The sequence below is a fragment of the Eschrichtius robustus genome, chromosome 19 (assembly GCF_028021215.1).
Source record: "Eschrichtius robustus isolate mEscRob2 chromosome 19, mEscRob2.pri, whole genome shotgun sequence".
NCBI lineage: Eukaryota > Metazoa > Chordata > Mammalia > Artiodactyla > Eschrichtiidae > Eschrichtius > Eschrichtius robustus.
Window position 1 is genome coordinate 53,529,324 of NC_090842.1, and position 20,313 is coordinate 53,549,636.

A 20,313-nucleotide genomic window follows, 5' to 3' on the forward strand; every position below is an offset into this window, starting at 1 on the left:
AGTATTAAGGATGATGTCTGCAACCTACTTTCAAATAGTCTTATTGTTCATAATAATACTGATTTTTTTTATTTTGGTAAAATACATAGTTTAAAATTTTGAGACCCAACATCATATATTTTGAAATTATATATTAGACTAAAACAAATATGTAGCTATGCTAATGTTACTGGGGACTAAGTTTTTAATGCAAATGAAAAGAGATACACGAGACTTCCCTGGTGGTCCAGTGGCTAGAACTCTGGGCTCCTAGTACAGGGAGCCCAGGTTCGCTCCCTGGTCGGGGAACTAGATCCCACATGCGGCAGCTGAGAGTTCGCATGCCGCAACTAAAAATCCCGCATGCTGCAGCTAAAAGGTCCCGCATGCCGCAACTGAGGACCCCCCACGTGGCGGTGAGGACCCCACCTGCCGCAACTAAGACCCGGCACAGCCAAATAAATAAATAAATATTTTTAAAAAGAAGAAGAAAAGAGATACAAATATAAAATCAAAGAAGTAATACCCTGTAATCTTTCATTAGAATTGGAAATATTAGAATGAACTCATGGGGTTTTCTCTTTCTAAACTATATATATAATATGTATAATAAATATATATAAATATGTACTATATATATATATATATATATATATATATATATATTTCCCTAGCTAAGTCCACGGAAAAGCTCTACATATGACAACGCAGTAACAATGAGCAACCCTAGTGCCCAGGTTGTGGCCTCTAAATACCATTTCTGACTCAAAGGAACCAGGGATCCTTGGGGAAGTAGCTGGTTCTAGGTCTGGGGCAGGAAATGTGCAAAATGAGTATGAAGCATTTTGTACCGGAGAGCAAGGACGTCCTCCAAAACTACTGGGGTTGAGTCAAAAGGACTCAGGAGTCAGTATGAAGGCTTTGCCACTGGCTAAAGATGTGACATTTTGAGCAGCAATTAGAATAACTGCAATGGGGACTTCCCTGGTGGTCCAGTGGTAAAGAATCCGCCTTGCAATGCAGGGGACGCGGGTTTGAACAAAGATCCCACATGCCACAGGGCAACTAAGCCCGCGTGCCACAACTATAGAGCCCACGCGCCTCAACTAGAGCCCGCGTGCCACAAACTACAGAGCCCACGCGCTCTGGAACCCATGCGCCACAACTGCAGAGCCCACATGCCCTGGAGCCTGTGTGCCCCAACTAGAGAGAGAAAACCCGCATGCCACAACTAGAGGGAAGCCCACACACCACAAGGAAGAGCCAGCGCGCCACAACAAAAGATCCCACATGCCTCAGTGAAGATCCCACATGCCGCAACTAAGACACGATGCAGCCAAAAAAATAAATATAAATAAATAAATAATAAATAAATAAATCTTTAAAAAAAAAGAATGACTGCAATGACTTGAAGCACATAAATATGTTTGAAAATGTCAGTTCATATTGATATTCACACACACATTCCTCACTGGTCACCTTTGAAGGGTGTTAGTAACCAACTCATTTCTTTCCCCCCCCCAACATAAAATAGGGAAAGAATCAAGCATTTTCTGTCTTCTTTCCTGTATGTGAACAAGTAACCCAATTCCTGATGAGGACGTTTATAAAAGTCACTAATAATTTCAGAGAGAATGATAAAATTCGAAAACCACTATCTTCCATATGTTAATAAGTAATAGATACAGGTAATGATGATCAAGTGCTGCTAAAACTATTAATGGAAAGGTTGGTTGAGCTTTTTAAAATGGATGGAACAGGATCACACTGCTGATCAATCTTGGCATCACCAAAGGAGGACAACCAGATACCATGTGCTCCTGATGGGATACAGTAGGATTACCTCTTAAGTATTCTTCTACCAAATTAAACCTAAATCTAATCAAGCTTCTGTCACTGCAATAAATAAGAAAGGGAGAGGAGGCAGTGAGGAACAAGTGAAACAACATAATTAGTTAAATCCAAAATGTGAGACGTCCTATAGGACAATTGATCAGTTTCTGCAACAAATAGAAGACAAAAAAAGAGAGGGTGGGGGGGCGGGGGGAGAAAGAGAAAGAAAAGAGGGAGGGAGGAAGAAAAAGGCAGAAGAAGGGAAATTTTCGGGTTAAAAAAAGACTTTAATAGGATTTTAAAAGCTGGAACAATTTGAGCAACAAAATAACTAAAGTGGTATTGTATAATAACCGAAAGTACAGAATATCCATGAGTCCATACTGATACAAGTGATTTAATAACGAAATAAAGGGGGTAGAATAGACATCCCCTGTGCAAAAGAATTCCAAATAATTTATGTAGATATCTCACTCTCACGGAGGTGGAGCTTAACTACTCCACCCCTTAAGTATGGGCTGTGCATAGTAACTTCCTTCCAAAGAGCATGAAAAGAGAGTTTTTAATTTTTTTATATAAATGTATTTATTTGTTTGTTTGTTTGTTTGTTTTTGGCTGGGTTGGGTCTTCGTTGCTGTGTGCGGGCTTTCCTCTAGTTGCGGCGAGTGGGGGCTACTCTTCGTTGCGGAGAGCGGGCTTCTCATTGCGGTGGCTTCTCTTGTTGAGGAGCACGGGCTCTAGGCACGCGGGATCAGTAGTTGTGGCTTGCGGGTTCTAGAGCGCAGGCTCAGTAGTTGTGGCGCACGGGCTTAGTTGCTCCGCGGCATGTGGGATCTTCCTCGACCAGGGCTCAAACCCGTGTCCCCTGCACTGGCAGACGGATTCTTTTTTATTTTTTATTTTAACATCTTTATTGAAGTATAATTGCTTTACAATGTTGTGTTAGTTTCTGCTGTATAACAAAGTGAATCAGCTATATGCATATATATATCCCTATATTCCCTCCCTCTTACATCTCCCTCCCACCCTCCCTATCCCACCCCTCTAGATGGTCACAAAGCACAGAGCTGATCTCCCTGTGCTATGCAGCTGCTTCCCACTAGCTATCTATTTTACATTTGGTAGTGTGTATATGTCAATGCTACTCTCTCACTTCATCCCAGCTTAACCTTCCCCTTCCCTGTGTCCCTCAAGTCCATTCTCTACATTTGCGTCTTTATTCCTGTCCTGCCCCTAGGTTCATCAGAACCTTTTTTTTTTTAGATTCCATATATATGTGTTAGCATATGGTATTTGTTTTTCTCTTTCTGACTTACTTCACTCTGTATGACAGACTCTAGGTCCATCCACCTCACTACAAATAACTCAATTTTGTTTCTTTTTATGGCTGAATAATATTCCATTGTATGTGTGTGCCACATCTTCTTTATCCATTCATCTGTCGATGGACACTTAGGTTGTTTCCACGTCCTGGCTATTGTAAATAGTGCTGCAATGAACATTGTGGTACATGACTCTTTTTGAATTATGGTTTTCTCAGGGTATGTGCCCAGTAGCCGATTGCTGGGTCATATGGTAGTTCTATTTTTAGTTTTTTTTTTTTAATTTTTATTTATTTGTTTATTTATTTATGGCTGTGTTGGGTCTTCGTTTCTGTGCGAGGGCTTTCTCTAGTTGCGGCAAGTGGGGGCCACTCTTCATCGCGGTGCGCGGGCTCTCTTGTTGCGGAGCACAGGCTCCAGACGCGCAGGCTCAGTAATTGTGGCTCACAGGCCTAGTTGCTCCGCGGCATGTGGGATCTTCCCAGGCCAGGGCTCGAACCCGTGTCCCCGGCATTGGCAGGCAGACTCTCAACCACTGCGCCACCAGGGAAGCCCTATTTTTAGTTTTTTAAGGAACCTCCATACTGTTCTCCATAGTGGCTGTATCAATTTACATGCCCACCAATAGTGCAAGAGGGTTCCCTTTTCTCCACACCCTCTCCAGCATTTACTGTTTGTAGATTTTTTGATGACGGCCATTCTGACTGGTGTGAGGTGATACCTCATTGTAGTTTTGATTTGCATTTCTCTAATGATTAGTGATGTTGAGCCTCTTTTCATGTGTTTGTTGGCAATCTGTATATCTTCTTCGGATAAATGTCTATTTAGGTCTTCTGGCCATTTTTGGATTGGGTTTTTTTTTTATATTGAGCTGCATGAGCTGGCAGGCAGATTCTTAACAACTGCGCCACCAGGGAAGCCCAGGGAGTTTTTAAAAAGTAATTTTATAGTAAAGAAATCTGACAAGTGCTACTTCAGGAGATCAAAGTTAACAATAATAATTCAGGTTGACAGTATGTACCCTTGGTATGATATGATGAAAATTGCACTTTACCTCTGTGGTCTCCCCCCCCCCAAAAAAAAGCATAACCCCAACCTAATAATGAGAAAAACATCAGACAGATCCCAAATGAGGAACATTCTACAAATTACGTGACCAGTACTCCTCAAAACTATGAAAGTCAGGAAAAAGTAAGAGTAGGAAATTGTCACTGGCAAGAAGAGCCTAACGAAACACGACAACTAAATGTTATGTGTTATCCTGGATGGGATGCTTAAACAGAAAAGAGATTAGGTAAACACTAGGAAAACTGAATAAAGTATGGACTCTAGTTAATAATCATTTTTTTAAGGCATCCTATTCTTTTCTTATAACATCTCTAGCACAGAAGCAAACAAAGTATTTTAACAAAGCATTCATTTATGCTGATTCAAACTGGAGCTTCAAGAAACCAAGGCAAGCGGTAACATTAAGTTTTGGTTTTGTTTTTATTTATTTATGTATTTATTTATTTATTTATTTATTTTTGGCTGCGTTGGGTCTTCGTTGCTATATGCAGGCTTTCTCTAGGGCTTTCTCTAGTTGCGGAAAGCGGGGGCTACTCCTTGTTGCAGTGCGCGGGCTTCTCATTGCAGCGGCTTCTCTTGTTGCAGAGCACAGGCTCTAGGCGAGCGGGCTTCAGTAGTTGTGGTGCACAGTCTTCAGTAGTTGTGGCTCGCGGGCTCTAGAGCGCAGGCTCAGTAGTTGTGGCTCACGGGCTTTGTTGCTCCATGGCATGTGGGATCTTCCCAGACCAGGGCTCAAACCTGTGTCCCCTGCATTGGCAGGCAGATTCTTAACCACTGCGCCACCAGGAAAGTCCCCTGTATAAAGACATTTTGAGGCAGGGAAAATTGAACTCAGTCTGGGTGTTAGATGATACTAAGATACCCATTTTTTTGGGTGTGAAACTGCTGTTTTTGTTTTGTTTCCTTTTAAATACTCCTTATGTTAGAAAGACATCATGAAGCAATTATGGGTGAACTGATAGACGTCTGGAATTTGCTATAATGTAAAGCAAAAAAATAAAATAAGTATAGACGAAACAAGAAGGGTAGAATATTAGTAATTGTTGAGAGGTACGTGGATGTTCATTATATTATTCTCCCTACTGTTGTGTATTTTTGAAAATATTCATAAAACATTTTGAGGACTAAAAAAAAAGGAGGGGTCAGCTGTGTCCCTAGAAAGCACAGACACCGAAACTATACACGTGACCTTCTGAGGTGACGCATTTGACTACTGTCTCTCGGCCTGTGCATGAACTGTATTCCTCCTACCCAGAATCTCTCTCATTTTCATCTAGCAGAAGTTTTCAGACGTCACCTCCTCCAGGAAGCCTGAGTCAGGCACCTCATCTGAGCTTCCCACATCATGTCCCTGGTTTTTCTGGGACTCACTGTCTGGTAGCGTGTCCGTCTACCCCAGAGTGGGCGACCACGGCCCCCAGCTATATCCAGCCTCGTCCAGCCGTGGGATGATTCGGATTTCAGTGTGTCTTAAATCTTCCGGAACGGGCCTCGCGGTGGCAAGGGCGGGACCTCCGAACTTTCCTGAGTTCTTAAAGATCAAGTTTCCACTTCAGGAACGGGGACAACTGACTTTACAGCACTCTCATTAGCCCGTGTTCCTCCATGAAGGCGTGGCTGTCTCGCTGGGCTGCACTCTCATAGACTCAGATTCTTCCGTAAAACTCGTTTTTCCGGCACTCTGATTGGCCTATATTCCTCCTTGGGGCGGGCCCTTCGGGTGTGGCGGGTTCTCATTGGCCCTCGATCCCCGTTGGCGAGCCCCGTTGGCGCATTATGTCATGTACCGGCGCTCGTCAATTTCGCTGAGACGTCATCCGCTGGCGCCCACCCTGACGAAGCCAGAGAGTACACAGCGGAACCGGCGGAGGCGACTGAGCTAAGGCGGTAGTAGCGGCGACAGCGACGGCAGCAGCGATGGCCGGGGCGGGGCCAGCCCCGGGACTCCCGGGTGCAGGAGGACCTGTGGTCCCGGGCCCTGGTGCTGGCATCCCGGGCAAGAGCGGCGAGGAACGCTTGAAGGAGATGGAGGCAGAGATGGCCCTGTAAGGCCCGCGACAGGGCGCGATAAGAGCCGTCCCACAGCCAGAGCGCTGGACCCTCCAGGCCACGATAGGCCCGACATATGGCTCTATCTTGGGGAAATGGGACTTTCGGGATTGTGGGGGCGGGAGTAAGAAGGAGAGCTTGGCAGGGGTGAAGGCGCTGTCGCGATATACCCAGCGTTCCAGAATTGGTGCAAGGTCCTGAGCTGTGGTGTCTGTCCTGCCCCCCCCCCCAGGTTTGAGCAGGAAGTTCTGGGGGCTCCGGTTACAGGAATCCCAACTGCTGTGCCTGCGGTGCCCACCGTCCCCACGGTAGAAGCAATGCAAGTCCCAGCAGCTCCTGTGATCCGCCCAATTATCGCCACCAACACATACCAGCAGGTACGGCTGAACTAACGCATATAATAGAGCACGTTGCCTCTGAACACAGTGTTTGTATATAGAGAGCTATTAACATGTTGGCTTGTTGATTAATTAGTGTGACAAATATTTCAGGTGCCGGGCACTGAGGACACAGTAGTGACTAAGACAAACAATATTTCTGCCCTTTGGGAGCTTTTATTCTAGATCATGTTGGCCAGTAGAACTTTCTGCAATAATGGAAATGTTTTGTATTTATTTAAAATTCATATTAAAGTTAAATAGTTCCTCAGTCTCATTAGTCACATTCAAGTGCTCCATAGCTAAGTATATATGAGTAGTGAAGAGAGAGACTACTAAAAAGAGAACAAGTAAATGAAACTTGTTCATTCTCTCAACAGATAATTTTCCAGTGCCTTTTCTGCGCTAGGCACTATTCTAGACACTAGGCATATAGCAGAGAACAAAACAGAAAAACAATCACTACCTTTTTGGAGTTTACATTTTACTACTGAGAGACAGGTCCAAGTAGAGTAAAAAGGGCAGAGGTTTATCAGCGCGATCTGGGAAGGCCTTTCTGAGGAGGTGACATTTACAGAAAGATGTAAAGGGCATGATGGAGGGAACCAGGCAGATATCCAGGGGAAGAGTATTCCCAGCAGAGAGAACTGCCAATGCAAAGGCCATGAGGTAGGTGCATACCTGACATGTTCAAGGAACAGCAGGGAGAATAGTGTGGCTGGAATGCAGTGAGCAAGGGAGAGGGTGGGAGGAGATCAGCACAGAGAGGTGATAGAGACAGATCTAGTAGGACCTTGTTGGTCATCATAAGGACCTTGGTTTTTACTCTGAGATGGGAAGCAGTTGAAGGGTTTTGAGCAGTGGGGTGATGTGATCCAACTTAGATGTCACCAGGGTCACTCTGGCTGTGTTTGGAGGACAGACTGTAGGGGGCCAGGGCAGAATCAAGGAGTCTGAGGAAGAGGCTACCATAATACTCTAGGCAAGAGATAATGGTGGCTTGGACCAGGGAGGTGGCACGGGAGAGAAGGAGGACACGCTAGACATAATTTCAGGTAGTGCTAAGTGCTTTGGGGAAGATGAAGCAGGATGATGAGAGAAGTTGCAACTGGGAGGGGCTAAGGACACCTTCGGCTAGTGTGATCCCAAAAACCTCTCTGAAAAGTGATGTTTTAGCTGAGACCTAAAGTTTGATAGATAGCCACAGAGTGCAAAGAATGAAACCCTTGGCCTCCCAGGTGAGCCTGCCAGGGCAGCTTGGGGGCACTGAATCATGCCCCTCACCCCAGCCTCCTCTCCAACAGGTCCAACAGACTCTGGAAGCCCGAGCAGCTGCTGCAGCCACAGTGGTTCCTCCCATGGTGGGTGGCCCACCTTTTGTGGGCCCAGGTAAGTAAGGAGTGGTGGAGTGAGGGCAGCAGTGTGGTGAAAAAGGGATGCCTGGGACTCTCCTCCAACCATCCTCATCTCTCCCCTCCCAACAGTTGGCTTTGGTCCTGGTGATCGGAGTCACCTGGACAGTCCAGAGGCTCGAGAAGCCATGTTCCTGCGGCGAGCAGGTAGGTCTGGGGCCAGGAAATCCCACATTTCACCAAGCACTCTTGTTTCAACTACTTCACCCTCTCCATTTCATCCCCATGATGTCATCGTCTTTCTAAAGCATAAACCTGATCGTGTACTTTGTCAGTTTGGCATTAGTAAGGCTTCACTTGATCACTGCAAACCAACCCCCTTACTGTCACTCCTAATCCTTACCCTTTGCTGTGTTTCTTCATAGCACTTCATGCTTTAGAACAGTTGTACAATTTATTTATTATGGTTATCATCTTTTGCTTTCTCTAAAATATAAGGTCCATGCCAGCTAGTAAGTATTACATGCTCTGTTGATGGGATGGACAAACCATCAAACAAGCACCTGTGCTCCTCACCTGGCAGTCAAGACCCTACATCACCCAGCCCCTTGCAGAGAGAGATCTCCATTTCCTCCTCAGGAGCCCCAAACATTGCTGGGATATACCAGCAAGGCTCTTGTTGAGGTCCCTTCTCTCCCCTGCTCATTGTCACCCAACTTTAATCTTCCAAAACCTATCAACTAAACCCAAGTCAAGCTAACCAAAGTCAACTAAAATCTGTCCTCTCCACAGGTCACTCACTCTTACTTTGTGTTGTTGAGATGACCTTTATACACACAATTTTTGTGACATTAGTATTTCCTTACGTGTATGAAAAGGATATGTGTTCTGTAAAGTTCTGGTATGATCTCTGTTAGATCGTACTTGTTAATTGTGCTACTTAAATCCTGTTACACTTTTTTATCTGATACCTGAGAAGGTTTAACACCTCCTACGCTTTAGTATGGTTTTGATCAAAGTGCATATCTGACCTAGTCCCCTGCCCAGCTTCCAACCCTGCTGTGGCTCCCCAGTGCCCTCCAGAGGACATACACGGTTCAGCCAACAAGACTGCTTGGATGCCTACTGACCTCTTGACCATTCTCCTATGATGCTCTCCAACTCTAACTTCCTCTATTACGATTACACTAAACTGAAAAGGGAAAAATTTTTGTTTATAAATGTTCTCCTTGCTAGTAATATTTCCAAACTCACCCTTTGCCTGACCAACTCTTCATTATCCTTTGGGTCTCAGCTCACAGGTCCCTTTCTCCAGGAAGCCTTCTCTAGTCCCCCTGGCGTAGGTCTTCTGAGCTCCCACTGCTTCCTGGGCTCCCCACTCCCAGCCTCCATCACCCTGCCTGGGCTTTCCCCCATCCCAGCCCTGATCGCTCTGGCTGTCACTCTGGTGATAGGTCTGCTCTCTCCTACTCTGGACCAGGAGCTCCCTTAGAGCCCTTGGTCTTTGGTGTGTCCCTAGCATTGCACAGGACAGGGCCAGGCCCAGAGGAAATCATCAGTGGTAAGTTTTTGGTGAATGAACAAATGAAAAGAGCCCTACATCTCCCAGAAGGCTCCCCAGGCTCTTCTCCAGATTTCTTGGTTCTGAGAGTACCCACAAGCACACACCTTGCCCCAAGTGCCCCAGTCCCCCTTGACACACACCCCCATCTCTCCCACAGCTGCGGCCCCCCAGAGGGCCCCTATTCTGCATCCAGCCTTCATCCCTCACGTGCTGCAGAGAGCAGGTGAGGGGGCCAGGGTCACCATCCTGCCACGTAACTCCTCCCCGAGCCCTCCGATTTCCCCACTAACACCCTGACAGATTCTGCTCTTTCTTCTACAGCAGGTGGTCCTCGTCCTATGGCTCTGCGTCCCCCTCACCAGGCCCTCGTGGGCCCCCCTCTGCCTGGCCCCCCTGGACCACCTATGATGCTGCCACCGATGGCTCGGGCCCCAGGGCCCCCTCTGGGCTCCATGGCTGCTCTGAGGCCTCCTCTGGTGAGTGTGGACAGGGAACTGAGGGTCAGAGGTGCAGTGGGCAGAGAGACCCTCATCCTGGCCGGTGGGCTGTGTCTACCAAGTCTGCCTTTCCCGTGGCTTTTCATGTCTCTGCCTTCTCACTCTCTGACTTTGTCTCTGTCTTTCCCTCTTTCCTTCTGTGGCCGTATCTTTCTGGTTTTTTTTCTTTTTGTAAGGAAAGTATAGAGAGAAAACACAAGTTACAGGTGTACTTCTCTCTCTGTATCTCTATTTTTCCTTTGATTGTCTCTGTTTTTCTGTCTTCGTGTCTTTTTTTGTCCCTGTGTCTGTCTGTCTCTCTGCCTGTGTTTCTCTATCCCTGTGTTTGTCTCTAACTAGAGACTCCTTTCCCTGTCTAGGTGTCTCTTGCCTGCTCTCTGGCGCCCAGGCCCTTGCTCTGTTGTGTAGGATGTAGGTGGGAGTGAGGTCTGAGCCTGTGATCTGGCCCCCCTCACGCCCTCCGTTTGCCTACAGGAAGAGCCAGCAGCACCCCGAGAGCTGGGCCTCGGCCTGGGGTTGGGCCTGAAAGAGAAGGAGGAGGCTGTGGTGGCGGCAGCGGCCGGGCTGGAGGAGGCTGGCGCAGCGGTGGCCGTGGGGGCAGGGGGCACCCCAGCTGGCCCTGCAGTCATTGGGCCCAGCCTGCCACTGGCCCTGGCCATGCCTCTGCCCGAGCCTGAGCCCCTGCCCCTGCCGCTGGAAGTTGTGCGAGGCCTACTGCCCCCGCTGCGCATTCCTGAGCTCCTGTCCCTGCGTCCGAGACCCCGGCCCCCTCGGCCTGAGCCACCCCCTGGCCTCATGGCTCTTGAGGTAGGCAGGGAGCAGAGCAGTGGGGGCACAGAAAGGGCTGGTTGGGCAGACAGGAGCCCAGGGGCTTCTTCACGCAGAAACACATGTCATCTTCTATCTGTGGAGGTAGGAGGGACCCAGGAAATTGGAGGGGTTGGGAGGACGTGGGGAAGAGGGAGGCAGACACACACACCTGACACCCAGCGGCACATCCAGTGCCCCAGCTATGGAGGCGGGAGGACCGGGCGGGCAGAGGAAAGTGGGAGAACATGAAGAAGGCAGACGGGTCCAGCAGACTCCAGCATCAAGCCCTTTGCACCCCATCCCTTTCCTCTGCAGGTCCCAGAGCCTCTAGGTGAGGACAAGAAGAAAGGAAAGCCAGAGAAATTGAAACGCTGCATTCGCACAGCAGCTGGGAGCAGCTGGGAGGACCCCAGCCTGCTGGAGTGGGATGCAGGTAAGCGGGCTCGAGTGCGGGGTCTGTGCTGCTCCACCAAGCGAAGGCGACCCAGGTAACTGCACACCCCTCTGCAGGGCAGCACTGTTGTTAGCCCACCTCGGGGCGAGCCAGACTAGGACACCGGGCGCAGGCCCTCGCCCGGCCACTGAACAGAACTTGGTGGAGGGGATTGGCGCCTAGGACCTTCTGGCCTCTGTGTCATTCATGAGGGGCCTGGCTTGCTAAAAGTGAAAGAGCATCCTTTTGTCTCCTAACTTTTTATGAAAAATTTTAAATACTGAACTGCACAGTTAACAACTATATATCTACCACCTAGATTCAGCGATTAACACTTTGCTGTATTCACTTTAACTCTCCATGTGTTTGTATCTTTTTGGTTTTTGCTCAGTCATTTGAAGTAAATTATAAATGAAGTTATCACTTCACTCCTAAATACTTCAGTATTCATCTCCTAAGAAAAGTGATATTTTCTTTCATATCATTACACGATTAACACATCTAAGAAAATTAACAATAATTCTGTGGCATCTCATATTCTGTTTATATTCATATTTTCCCAGTTGTCCCCAAAGTATATTATAGCTGTTTTTCCCCTGAACGAGGATACATGCAGTTTTGTGTCACTAGATTATTTTTTAATGAGAATTGTCTCCTTCCCACTGCTTTGTCTTATGTATAATAGTTTTTGAAGTGTTCAGACTGGTTGGTTTGTAGAAGGTCCCACCCTCTAAGTTTGTCAGATTATTTCTGCCTGGGGTAAACTAACTTGTTCTCAAAGAGTGTCCTCAGTCACCACCAGAGCTATGGGGCAACCACAGTGGTAGCCAAGGAGAGGGGCCTACCTCCCATCCTAGTCCTTGACTTCTGCCTCTTTCCCTGGGACCGTCTACCCACCCCAGGCCAGAGCCATGGCAGCGCCGGCCCAGATGTGGCCAGTGCAGGCTGTAGGCCCTAGTTCTGTGACCTTGGGCAAGTCACTTAGCCCTTCAAGTTTCATTTTCCTCATCTCCAACAAGGGGATGGTAATAGTATATGCTCATGGGGGAAGGGATTCTTTGGGCTTGAGCACATTTGGTCGAGGCTCAGGCCCAGCCCAGGGGATATGTCCAGGAATGGCAGCTGAAGTTGGCCGTGGAGAAGAATCAGGCAGTATGTTCAGGTTTCAGGGACTCAAGAGGGATTAGAGTGGGCTTTGCAGAGGAAGCAGAGCTGAGGAACGATGAAGTCTGTGGTACCGGGGTGCCATTATGGGAGCCAGTGGGTGTCAGGCGCCCAGGGAATGTCCATGGGGAGGTGTTCAGGAGACCAAAGGATGCTGTGGGCTTAGAGGACGGGCCAGGGGTGGGATGACGAAGGTAGGGGCTTCATCGTGGGAATGGGTGAGCTGGCCCTGGGCTGGGGCAGGGCAGGGCAGTTAGTTAAAAGTGAGGACTCTGGAGCCAGATGCCTGAGTTCTTGTCCCAGCTCTGCTGCTTCCTGATTAACTTGGGGCGGGTGACTTGACCTCTCTGTGCCTTGGTGTAAAGGGTTGTTGAGAGTGCCAGTTGTGTTAAAACCTCATGGGTGCTCAGCAGAGAGCCTGGCACAGGGTAAATACTATACAGGCATTGGCTGTTATGACCAAGAGGGCCCCAGGCAGAGACTGCTGGGCATACAGAGGAAGAGGGCTTGGTGATTGTTTCCAGAGAAGGTGGGGTCATTTAAATAAGACTGGGCCAGACATCTGTATCCTCTGACCTCCTCTCTCCCAACCCCAGATGACTTCCGAATCTTCTGTGGGGATCTGGGCAATGAGGTGAATGATGACATCTTGGCACGAGCCTTCAGCCGCTTCCCATCCTTCCTTAAGGCTAAGGTGATCCGCGACAAGCGCACGGGCAAAACCAAGGGCTATGGCTTCGTCAGCTTTAAGGACCCCAGTGACTATGTGCGCGCCATGCGTGAGATGAATGGTGGGTGCAGCCTTCCCTGGGGTCAGTGGGCATGGCAGGCATCTGGCCTGAGCCTGACCCCAAGCCTGACCATGAACCCTCCCTCCCACAGGGAAGTATGTGGGCTCACGCCCCATCAAGCTGCGCAAGAGCATGTGGAAGGACCGGAACCTGGACGTGGTGCGCAAGAAGCAAAAGGAGAAGAAGAAATTGGGCCTGAGATAGGGTCTGTGGCCGGGCACCCGCTCCCACCCGGCCGGGCGCTGGCTCCTCCCCACAGTTCTTTGGAAAATCCTCAACTATCCACCCACCCATCCTCCCCAAAACCAGTTTCAATAAATTTACATTCATTTCCATCCTTGGCTAGGCTTGGAAGCACTCTTTGGGGGGCAGGGCTTAGCATCCGCCACTCTGGGAATAGTGGGGAGCCTTGAAAGTTTACTCAGACAAACATGCAGATGGGCATTTTTCGGTCCCTGCTGCATGCCCCTTACATCTTCTTGAAACCTCTTAAGTGCACGTCCAGTGCAGCCTGTTCCACAGAGGAGGAAGTAGAGGCTTAGGGCAAGGCCGAAGCCAAGCAGAGGCTCAAACCTGTGGTCTTCTGACTCCACCCTGTGTTCTCAGCACCAAGATAAGGGGGTCTTCTGGGCCCTGCCCTTCTGGAGCTCACAGCCTTCCAGGCTTTCATCCATTCAGCAGACCCTCATCAAGGGCCTGGACAGTGCTGGGGACACAATGGTGACTTAAACAGCCACAGGCCCTGTTCCCTCCAAGTTCATGGTCCAGTGGCAGAAGATAGGGCCGTAGCCGGACAGTCACAGCCCAGAGTGATCAGGGTTGGGATGGGAGCCATCCTGGGAGTCAGGGAGGGGCTACCTCAAGGCACTGGCCACTTCTGAGACTGTCTCATTCTCTTCCTGTCGTTCTCTCTCCTAGTCTCTGCAGTTGTCACCCTCTAGGTCTCTGAGACTGTTTTCTAGTTTCTTCACTCTGCCAAAATCCAGCCAACTTCTGCTCTATCTCTTTGAGTGTTTCTCTGTGTCTCCTCTGTTTCTCTGTGAGTGCCCCTCTGTTTCTTGTCTCTAAGTGTATCTCTCTGAGTCTGTCTTCTCTCTCTGCATCTGTAAGTTTCTCCCCAACTCCTGTTTCCCAGCTCCACGCTTGTCTCTGCCTGTCTGAAGAAGTGTCCATGCAGGAACTTGAATGCCAAACTGGGAGCTTAGACTTTACCCTGAAAGCAGCCAGCCTTGAGAAGTTGAGACAAAGTTCAAGCAGGGGACTAGCATCACAGATTTTCACTTCAGAAGACTCTGGGGTTCTGGAAGGAGGCTGGAGCAGTGACCAGGCAAAGGAGGGAAATGGCATGGGGAGGGGATGAGGGCCTCCCTGGGACACAGCCATCAGAACCCCTGATTGGGAAGGGGCTTGGGAGGGAGGGGAGAAACAATGCCAAGGCTTCTGAGGGAAGCCAGTTACCCAGGAAAGGTGTCAAATTTCCTCAGTTCCTGTCTTCCTCCCTTACTGCCCCCTCTGATGTCACATTTTCCAGTCTGGTTAGAGGGGTGAGGGCCTCCCATCAATGGCAGGAAGTACCCTTCAGCCCCCTGCCACCTGGGCTGGACCACCCAGCTCCAGAACCCTCAAACCCCATCCCCACATCACTTGCCCTCCCTACTCCTGACCCTCTTCTATTCACTGCAGGCAAAGGAGGAGATGGAAAGAGGAATGATTCCAGAAAGGCGGGTTTTAAATGTGTGCATTTAAGTCCTGAGGGGAGAGAGAAAAAGATCAATGGGGTTGAGAGACAAAAGAACCAAAATGGAGGGGATGTAGTGAGCAGAGACAGAGAGGTGGGGAGGGAGACAGGAAGAGACGAGAACTGTGGGTCTGAGGCAGTACAATGGGAAGGCAGATGGGGATAAAACCCAGGGAGGGAAAGAGATGGAAACAGATAAGGAGATAGGGAGAGAGATTAGAACACTTAAAGACAGATGGGGAGGGACTGAGACATCAGAAGAGACTTGGGGGAATTCCCTGGGGTCCAGTGGTTAGGACTCCTCGCTTTCACCGCTGAGGGCGCAGGTTCAATCCCTGGTCAGAGAACTAAGATCCCACAAGCTGTGAGGTGTGGCCAAAAAAAAAAAAAAAGTTACTGCAGTCAGGCCTGGTACAACAGAGACCCAGGGCCAGGGACGTCAACCCAGGGCAGAGAGACATGGGGAGACAGATACATACAGACAGGAAAGAGGCCAGCTTCAGGGAGAGGAGGCTCCAGGCCTGGTGGGGCACAGCTGGTGGAGACTCCTTTCAGACCCCTGGGTTAGATGGATGGAAGGACCGGTGATGCCCGAGGGCTCTGTGGTTCAACCAGCGCTGGGTCCAATCCCAGGAGCCCCACAACCACCCACTGTGTGACCTAGTAAGTTGCTCTTCCCGTCGAGGCCCAGCTTCCCTCGTGTAACAGAGAAGGGCAGTGCCCACACCCCCCACTCCTCCCACCCCCAGAATGGCAAGTGGTTAGTGATTGAACTGGGTGAATATTGGAAATGGCCCATATTAAAGAGGTTATTTTTAATGGTAAATATTTACTTATCAATATTGCAGGATGGGTACAAGCGCAGGCTCTGAAGCCAAGCTACCAGGGTTTAGGGTTGCCAGATTTAGGAAATAAAAATACAGGGCACCTAGTTAAATTTGAACTTAAGACAACAAATAATTTTTTGGTATAACTGTGTCCCAGATATTGCACGTGTGTATGTACATGTCGCAAGTATACACGGTTTGTTTTTTTGCTGAAGCATTGGAAACAAGTTACAGACACAATACTTCACCCCTAAATATCTCAGTGTTCCTTATAGAGATACCTTTCATATCATAATACCATTATCACATCTAAGAAAATGACTAATTCTATATCTCATATTCAGTTCATATTCAAATTTCCCCATTTGTCCTGAAGTGTTACAGCAGTGAAGGGCATGGGTTCTGGAGATGAAGAAAAGTGGGAGGAATTCCTCCTCAATTTCCCCTTTCATAAAATCGGGATAAGACTAGTACCTACCTGGTAAGAGGATTAAACAAAGGCCCAGGGCACAGCCGGTGGCATGTAATGAGCCCCCAATAAATGTTAGCTATTATTATCACTGTTGCTATTGTTTATACTGTGTTCTTACTGTCCTCGGAAGCAGCCCTAGGACTTCCCCTCAAAGCCCTCAGAAGGGGAGAAGTGGGCCTGGTGGAGGATCCCAGGTCAATCTACCCCCACAGGCCCCCTGTGGATTGTGACGTCTGCCCGCTGGGGGTCTGGCCGGAAATCCCCCTTCCTGTTGCAGATAAGCCTGGCGCAGCCCAGCTGACCCCAGGCTCTCCTCCCCCACCACCTCCCATGTCACAGGATCAAGTCCCCAAGCCCCCCACCCCGCCCCAGTCACCCCGGAAACACCCCTCCTCACCCCGGTCTCGCCCAGCCCGCTGTTTCCCAAGCTCCTGTTCAAGTCCAAGCCACCCCTGCGGGAGGACAGCCAAAGCTACCGTGGAGGCGGACGGCCATCTCTGGGGGCAGAGGGGAGTGGGGCGGGGGTGACACAGCTCGGCCCCGCCTCAGCCCCTGCAACTCGACCCCCGCTGCGACCCCCAGCTCTGACGTCTTGGAAAATTCCCCCCTGCCCAGGCCCCCGGGGGGAGGGGGCGCATGGTATGAAATGGGGCTGAGACCCCCGGCTGAGGGCAGAGGGACCTGCCAGAGGTGAGCTGTGAACTGGGGACTGGAAGTCTGGGTGTCTGGGGGCCTGGATTCCTGGGTCTGGGTGTCTGGGGGCCCTTAACTCCTGGTCTGAGAGAAAAGGACACTGGAGGCCAACAATCCAGGGTCCTGGGGAAGGAGGGAGCAGAGGCCTGGACTCCTCTGAGTGAAGCAAGGGATGGGGCTCAGACCCCAGGGTCCCTAAGTGTCACCAGCTTACCCTGTGCCCTTTTTGTTTTTTCTGACCCAGAACATTCACCACGAGCAGCCATGGATTTGTGGAACTGGGATGAAGCATCACCACAGCAAGTGCCCCTGGGGAGCAGGCTGTCAGGGCCGGGTAGGCTGCTGGGGCTGAGACAATGTGTGTGGGGAGGGTGCTCAGGTGGGCGCTTCCACTGACCCTGACGGGGCCCTAACCTTCCTGCCTGCAGAAGGAGCTGAACTCGACTTCTATTTCCCCGAACTGGCACTCCAAGGGGACACGCTGACAGCTGAGACATGTTGGAAAAGTGTCTGTGGGCTGGGACCCCTGAGCGCTGGGGAAGAAGGTGAGAGGCTGGGCGTCTAAGTCTAAGGGAGGAAGGGGGCGTGCCTGGACTCCTGGGGTTGAGCCGGGAGAGGGGTGTGGGCTTGAACTCAAGAGGCTGAAGGAGAAGGAGGAGGAGGGGCCCAGACAGCCTCCTGAGTCCCAGGTCTGAGTGAGTAGGGGCCGGGGGTAATAACTCTCGGTCCCTGACAAATAAGGACCACTGGGTTGAGTGGCTGAGGGGAGTCTCTAGCCATTGTGCACACCATTCCCTAAACTCTGCTACGTCCTATCCCTCGCAGGGCTCCCACAGCCGGACTGGGGCTCCGCATTACCGTACCCAGAAGCTCCATGGGGGGCGGGTGAGTGTGTGCGGAGAGGCGGGGGGAGGAGGGGACTGGGGTCCTCCACTGTGACTAGAGGTTTAGACTCCCCGATCTTTGAGGGGGAACGGGGATAGGACGGGGGACGCCTGTGTCCTTAAGGTGGCATGACCGAGATCCTGGAGCGTGGGGCCCCAGGGGCGAGGGCTGAGAGCTTCGAGCCCTAGAACCCCCGAGGGGGCCAGGGATCGGGACACCTGGGCTCCTCAAACTTGGGGTCCGTTCGTCCTCACAGAACCCGCCCCTCAGGCTCTTCCGTGGTCGGGAGACTGGACAGACCTGCCGTGCACCGGCTCGGTCCCTTGGAGCCGCGTCTCCCAGGCCCTGGGTCCCGCCCTCTGGGCTGGCTCTAAAGGGGCAGCCGCCCAGAGCTGCGCCACCTCCGCGGGAAGTGCCAACTCGTGGTCGGGCGCCCGGGTCGCCGCCAGCTCCACCAGCTGGGACTATTCTGTTGGCCCGGACGGCGCCACCTACTGGGGCAAGAGCCTCGGCGGGGAGCCGCCCGCCGACTCTACCAGTTCGTGGGGCGGGCCTGCGGGATCGGACTATACCATCTCCTGGGACTCGGGGCTGCATACGGACTGCACCACCTCTTCGAAGGAGTACCAGACTTCAGATCTCACCACTTCCTCCGAACCGAGCCAGCAGTCGGACCGCGTAACCTTGGCTTGTTACCCCAAAGCTAACCACCGAGGTGAGGTCCGAGACACTTTGTCCCAAGGGAGCGAAGCCGGAGTCTAGTGAGGCGGGGCCTAGGCGCCAAAGGGGGCGGGACCGGGAAACTGGCGGGGCTCGAGAGAGGAGGGGGAGGTGGCCCTCCTCTTGGGTCCCCAGGGAGGAGAAGACTAAGACACGGGTAGTCTTCCCGGGAGCAAGGAACGAGGACCTAGGCTCCTGCGTTAGGCAAGAGGAAAGAGATGAGGCTATGGATACCTGGGTCTCCAAGATGGGGCAGCCAAACTCCTAAATCTCCAAGATGGGGGCCCCGATGCCTGGGTCCCCAAGGCCAACTCTTAGGTCCCTTAGATGGAGGAATCCAGACTCGGTCCCCGAGGAGGAGGGGATCCGGATTCCTGGGTCATCGAAGCGACATGATCTGGGGCCAGGAAACCTGAGTGTTCACTTGCCTCCACCCCGCAGGTCCCATTCAGCTGTGGCAGTTCCTCCTGGAGCTACTCCACGACGGGGCGCGTAGCAGCTGCATCCGCTGGACGGGCAATAGCCGCGAGTTCCAACTCTGCGACCCCAAAGAGGTGGGGCAGCCTCCCAGACCCGCTTAGTCCCGCCCGGGTCTCCCGGTGTTCAGTTTAGCCCCGCCAGCACTTCGCCTAGTGCTAGGCCCCGCCCCCAGCCTCGCCCTCAACTCCGCCCCGCTCCGCCGGGCCTAACCCCCATGCTGACAGACCAGAACCCCGACCCCGCCCCACCCATCCATTGTCAAGCCCCTCCCACTCCCCACCTCTCCCGCCCCCTCAGACTAAGCCCGGCCTCCGCCCTAGGTGGCGCGGTTGTGGGGCGAGCGCAAGAGGAAGCCCGGCATGAATTACGAGAAGCTGAGCCGAGGTCTGCGCTACTACTACCGCCGCGACATCGTGCGCAAGAGCGGGGGGCGCAAGTACACGTACCGCTTCGGGGGCCGCGTGCCTGGCCTAGTCTATCCCGACTGCGTGGAGAGCGGACAGGGAGCAACGACTCAATAAAAATGCACGGTCAAGCATCGTTGTGCGTGCTGTTTGAATCCTTCCCACTGATACTATGTCTGCTAGGGGGCCTGTGTGCACTAGCACACCCACATCGCCTCCACAGACCCGTGTGATCCCAAAACACACCGGGGGACCTACCGTGTGCTCACTGTGTCATGGGACACGCAGAGGAATCAGACAGTCCCCACTGGGCCTGCCTACTGTGTGCCTGCCCTGTACTGGGACTTGCACAAGAATCAGACCCAATCACTAACTTTCGAGTTTATTTACTGTCCCCACCTTGAAGAGAGGACTCACTCCAAAAAGGGCTTACTGTGTGACCTCCCAGTGCTAGGAACCATCAAGGAATTAGACCTAGTGCTTACGCCCCAAAACCACCTACTCTGTTTCTCCACTCCAAGCTGGGGGCCATAGAACTCAGACCCCAAGGAGAGCCTACCCTGTTCTAGGAACTACTGAGCCTCTAAAGAGAGCCTACTGAGTGGTCCCCTTATGGGCCATGCTGGGAACTCAGCAGTGACCAAGACAACCCTGGACCTTGCCCATAGGAAGCTCACAGTCAGTGGGAAGACAGACCCATCACCAGCCAGGGACAGCCCAGAGTGGTCAGGGCTGGGATGGGGAAACTCTAGGGGGTAGAGGGGGACCAAAAAGAAGGATCTGCCCTAGTCTGAGGTGCGGGCAGGGGGGTGGTCAGGGAAAATTTCCTGGAGAAGAGAATAGCTGATTTGAAAA

The 20,313-nt window shown here is 51.2% G+C and overlaps 2 protein-coding genes across 6 annotated transcripts; both read left to right on the plus strand.

Annotated features, from left to right (window-relative positions):
* The first annotated feature begins 6,023 nt into the window (after window positions 1–6,023).
* On the plus strand, window positions 6,024–13,574 carry RBM42 (RNA binding motif protein 42). Of its 3 annotated transcripts, none has more exons than XM_068528583.1 (10): window positions 6,024–6,247; window positions 6,484–6,628; window positions 7,933–8,017; window positions 8,113–8,187; window positions 9,702–9,767; window positions 9,845–10,020; window positions 10,516–10,848; window positions 11,167–11,284; window positions 13,045–13,239; window positions 13,331–13,574. In XM_068528583.1, exons 1-10 carry the CDS (start codon window positions 6,120–6,122, stop codon window positions 13,441–13,443), a joined length of 1,434 nt encoding a protein of 477 aa, XP_068384684.1. In that variant the 5' UTR covers window positions 6,024–6,119; the 3' UTR covers window positions 13,444–13,574. The 3 variants fall into 3 exon arrangements, with proteins under 3 accessions (XP_068384684.1, XP_068384685.1, XP_068384686.1); XM_068528584.1 differs by having other exon boundaries at window positions 9,866–10,020; XM_068528585.1 differs by lacking the exon at window positions 9,702–9,767 and having other exon boundaries at window positions 9,866–10,020.
* A 3,659-nt stretch (window positions 13,575–17,233) lies between these two features.
* On the plus strand, window positions 17,234–19,594 carry ETV2 (ETS variant transcription factor 2). Of its 3 annotated transcripts, none has more exons than XM_068528615.1 (6): window positions 17,234–17,303; window positions 17,398–17,483; window positions 17,785–17,854; window positions 18,111–18,569; window positions 19,016–19,128; window positions 19,375–19,594. In XM_068528615.1, exons 1-6 carry the CDS (start codon window positions 17,234–17,236, stop codon window positions 19,573–19,575), a joined length of 999 nt encoding a protein of 332 aa, XP_068384716.1. In that variant the 3' UTR covers window positions 19,576–19,594. The 3 variants fall into 3 exon arrangements, with proteins under 3 accessions (XP_068384716.1, XP_068384715.1, XP_068384717.1); XM_068528614.1 differs by having other exon boundaries at window positions 17,398–17,479; window positions 17,778–17,854; XM_068528616.1 differs by lacking the exons at window positions 17,785–17,854; window positions 18,111–18,569 and having other exon boundaries at window positions 17,398–17,475.
* Window positions 19,595–20,313: the final 719 nt, after the last annotated feature.

Excerpts from the sequence above, each read along its gene's own strand:
- RBM42 (XM_068528583.1), top strand. The coding sequence starts at position 6,120 with ATGGCCGGGGCGGGGCCAGCCCCGGGACTCCCGGGTGCAGGAGGACCT. Across the intron at positions 10,849-11,166 it reads CTGGCCTCATGGCTCTTGAG|GTCCCAGAGCCTCTAGGTGA; the intron begins GTAGGCAGGGAG and ends TTTCCTCTGCAG. Across the intron at positions 11,285-13,044 it reads CCTGCTGGAGTGGGATGCAG|ATGACTTCCGAATCTTCTGT; the intron begins GTAAGCGGGCTC and ends TCCCAACCCCAG.
- ETV2 (XM_068528614.1), top strand. The coding sequence starts at position 17,234 with ATGGATTTGTGGAACTGGGATGAAGCATCACCACAGCAAGTGCCCCTG. Across the intron at positions 17,855-18,110 it reads AGAAGCTCCATGGGGGGCGG|AACCCGCCCCTCAGGCTCTT; the intron begins GTGAGTGTGTGC and ends TCGTCCTCACAG. Across the intron at positions 19,129-19,374 it reads AACTCTGCGACCCCAAAGAG|GTGGCGCGGTTGTGGGGCGA; the intron begins GTGGGGCAGCCT and ends CCTCCGCCCTAG.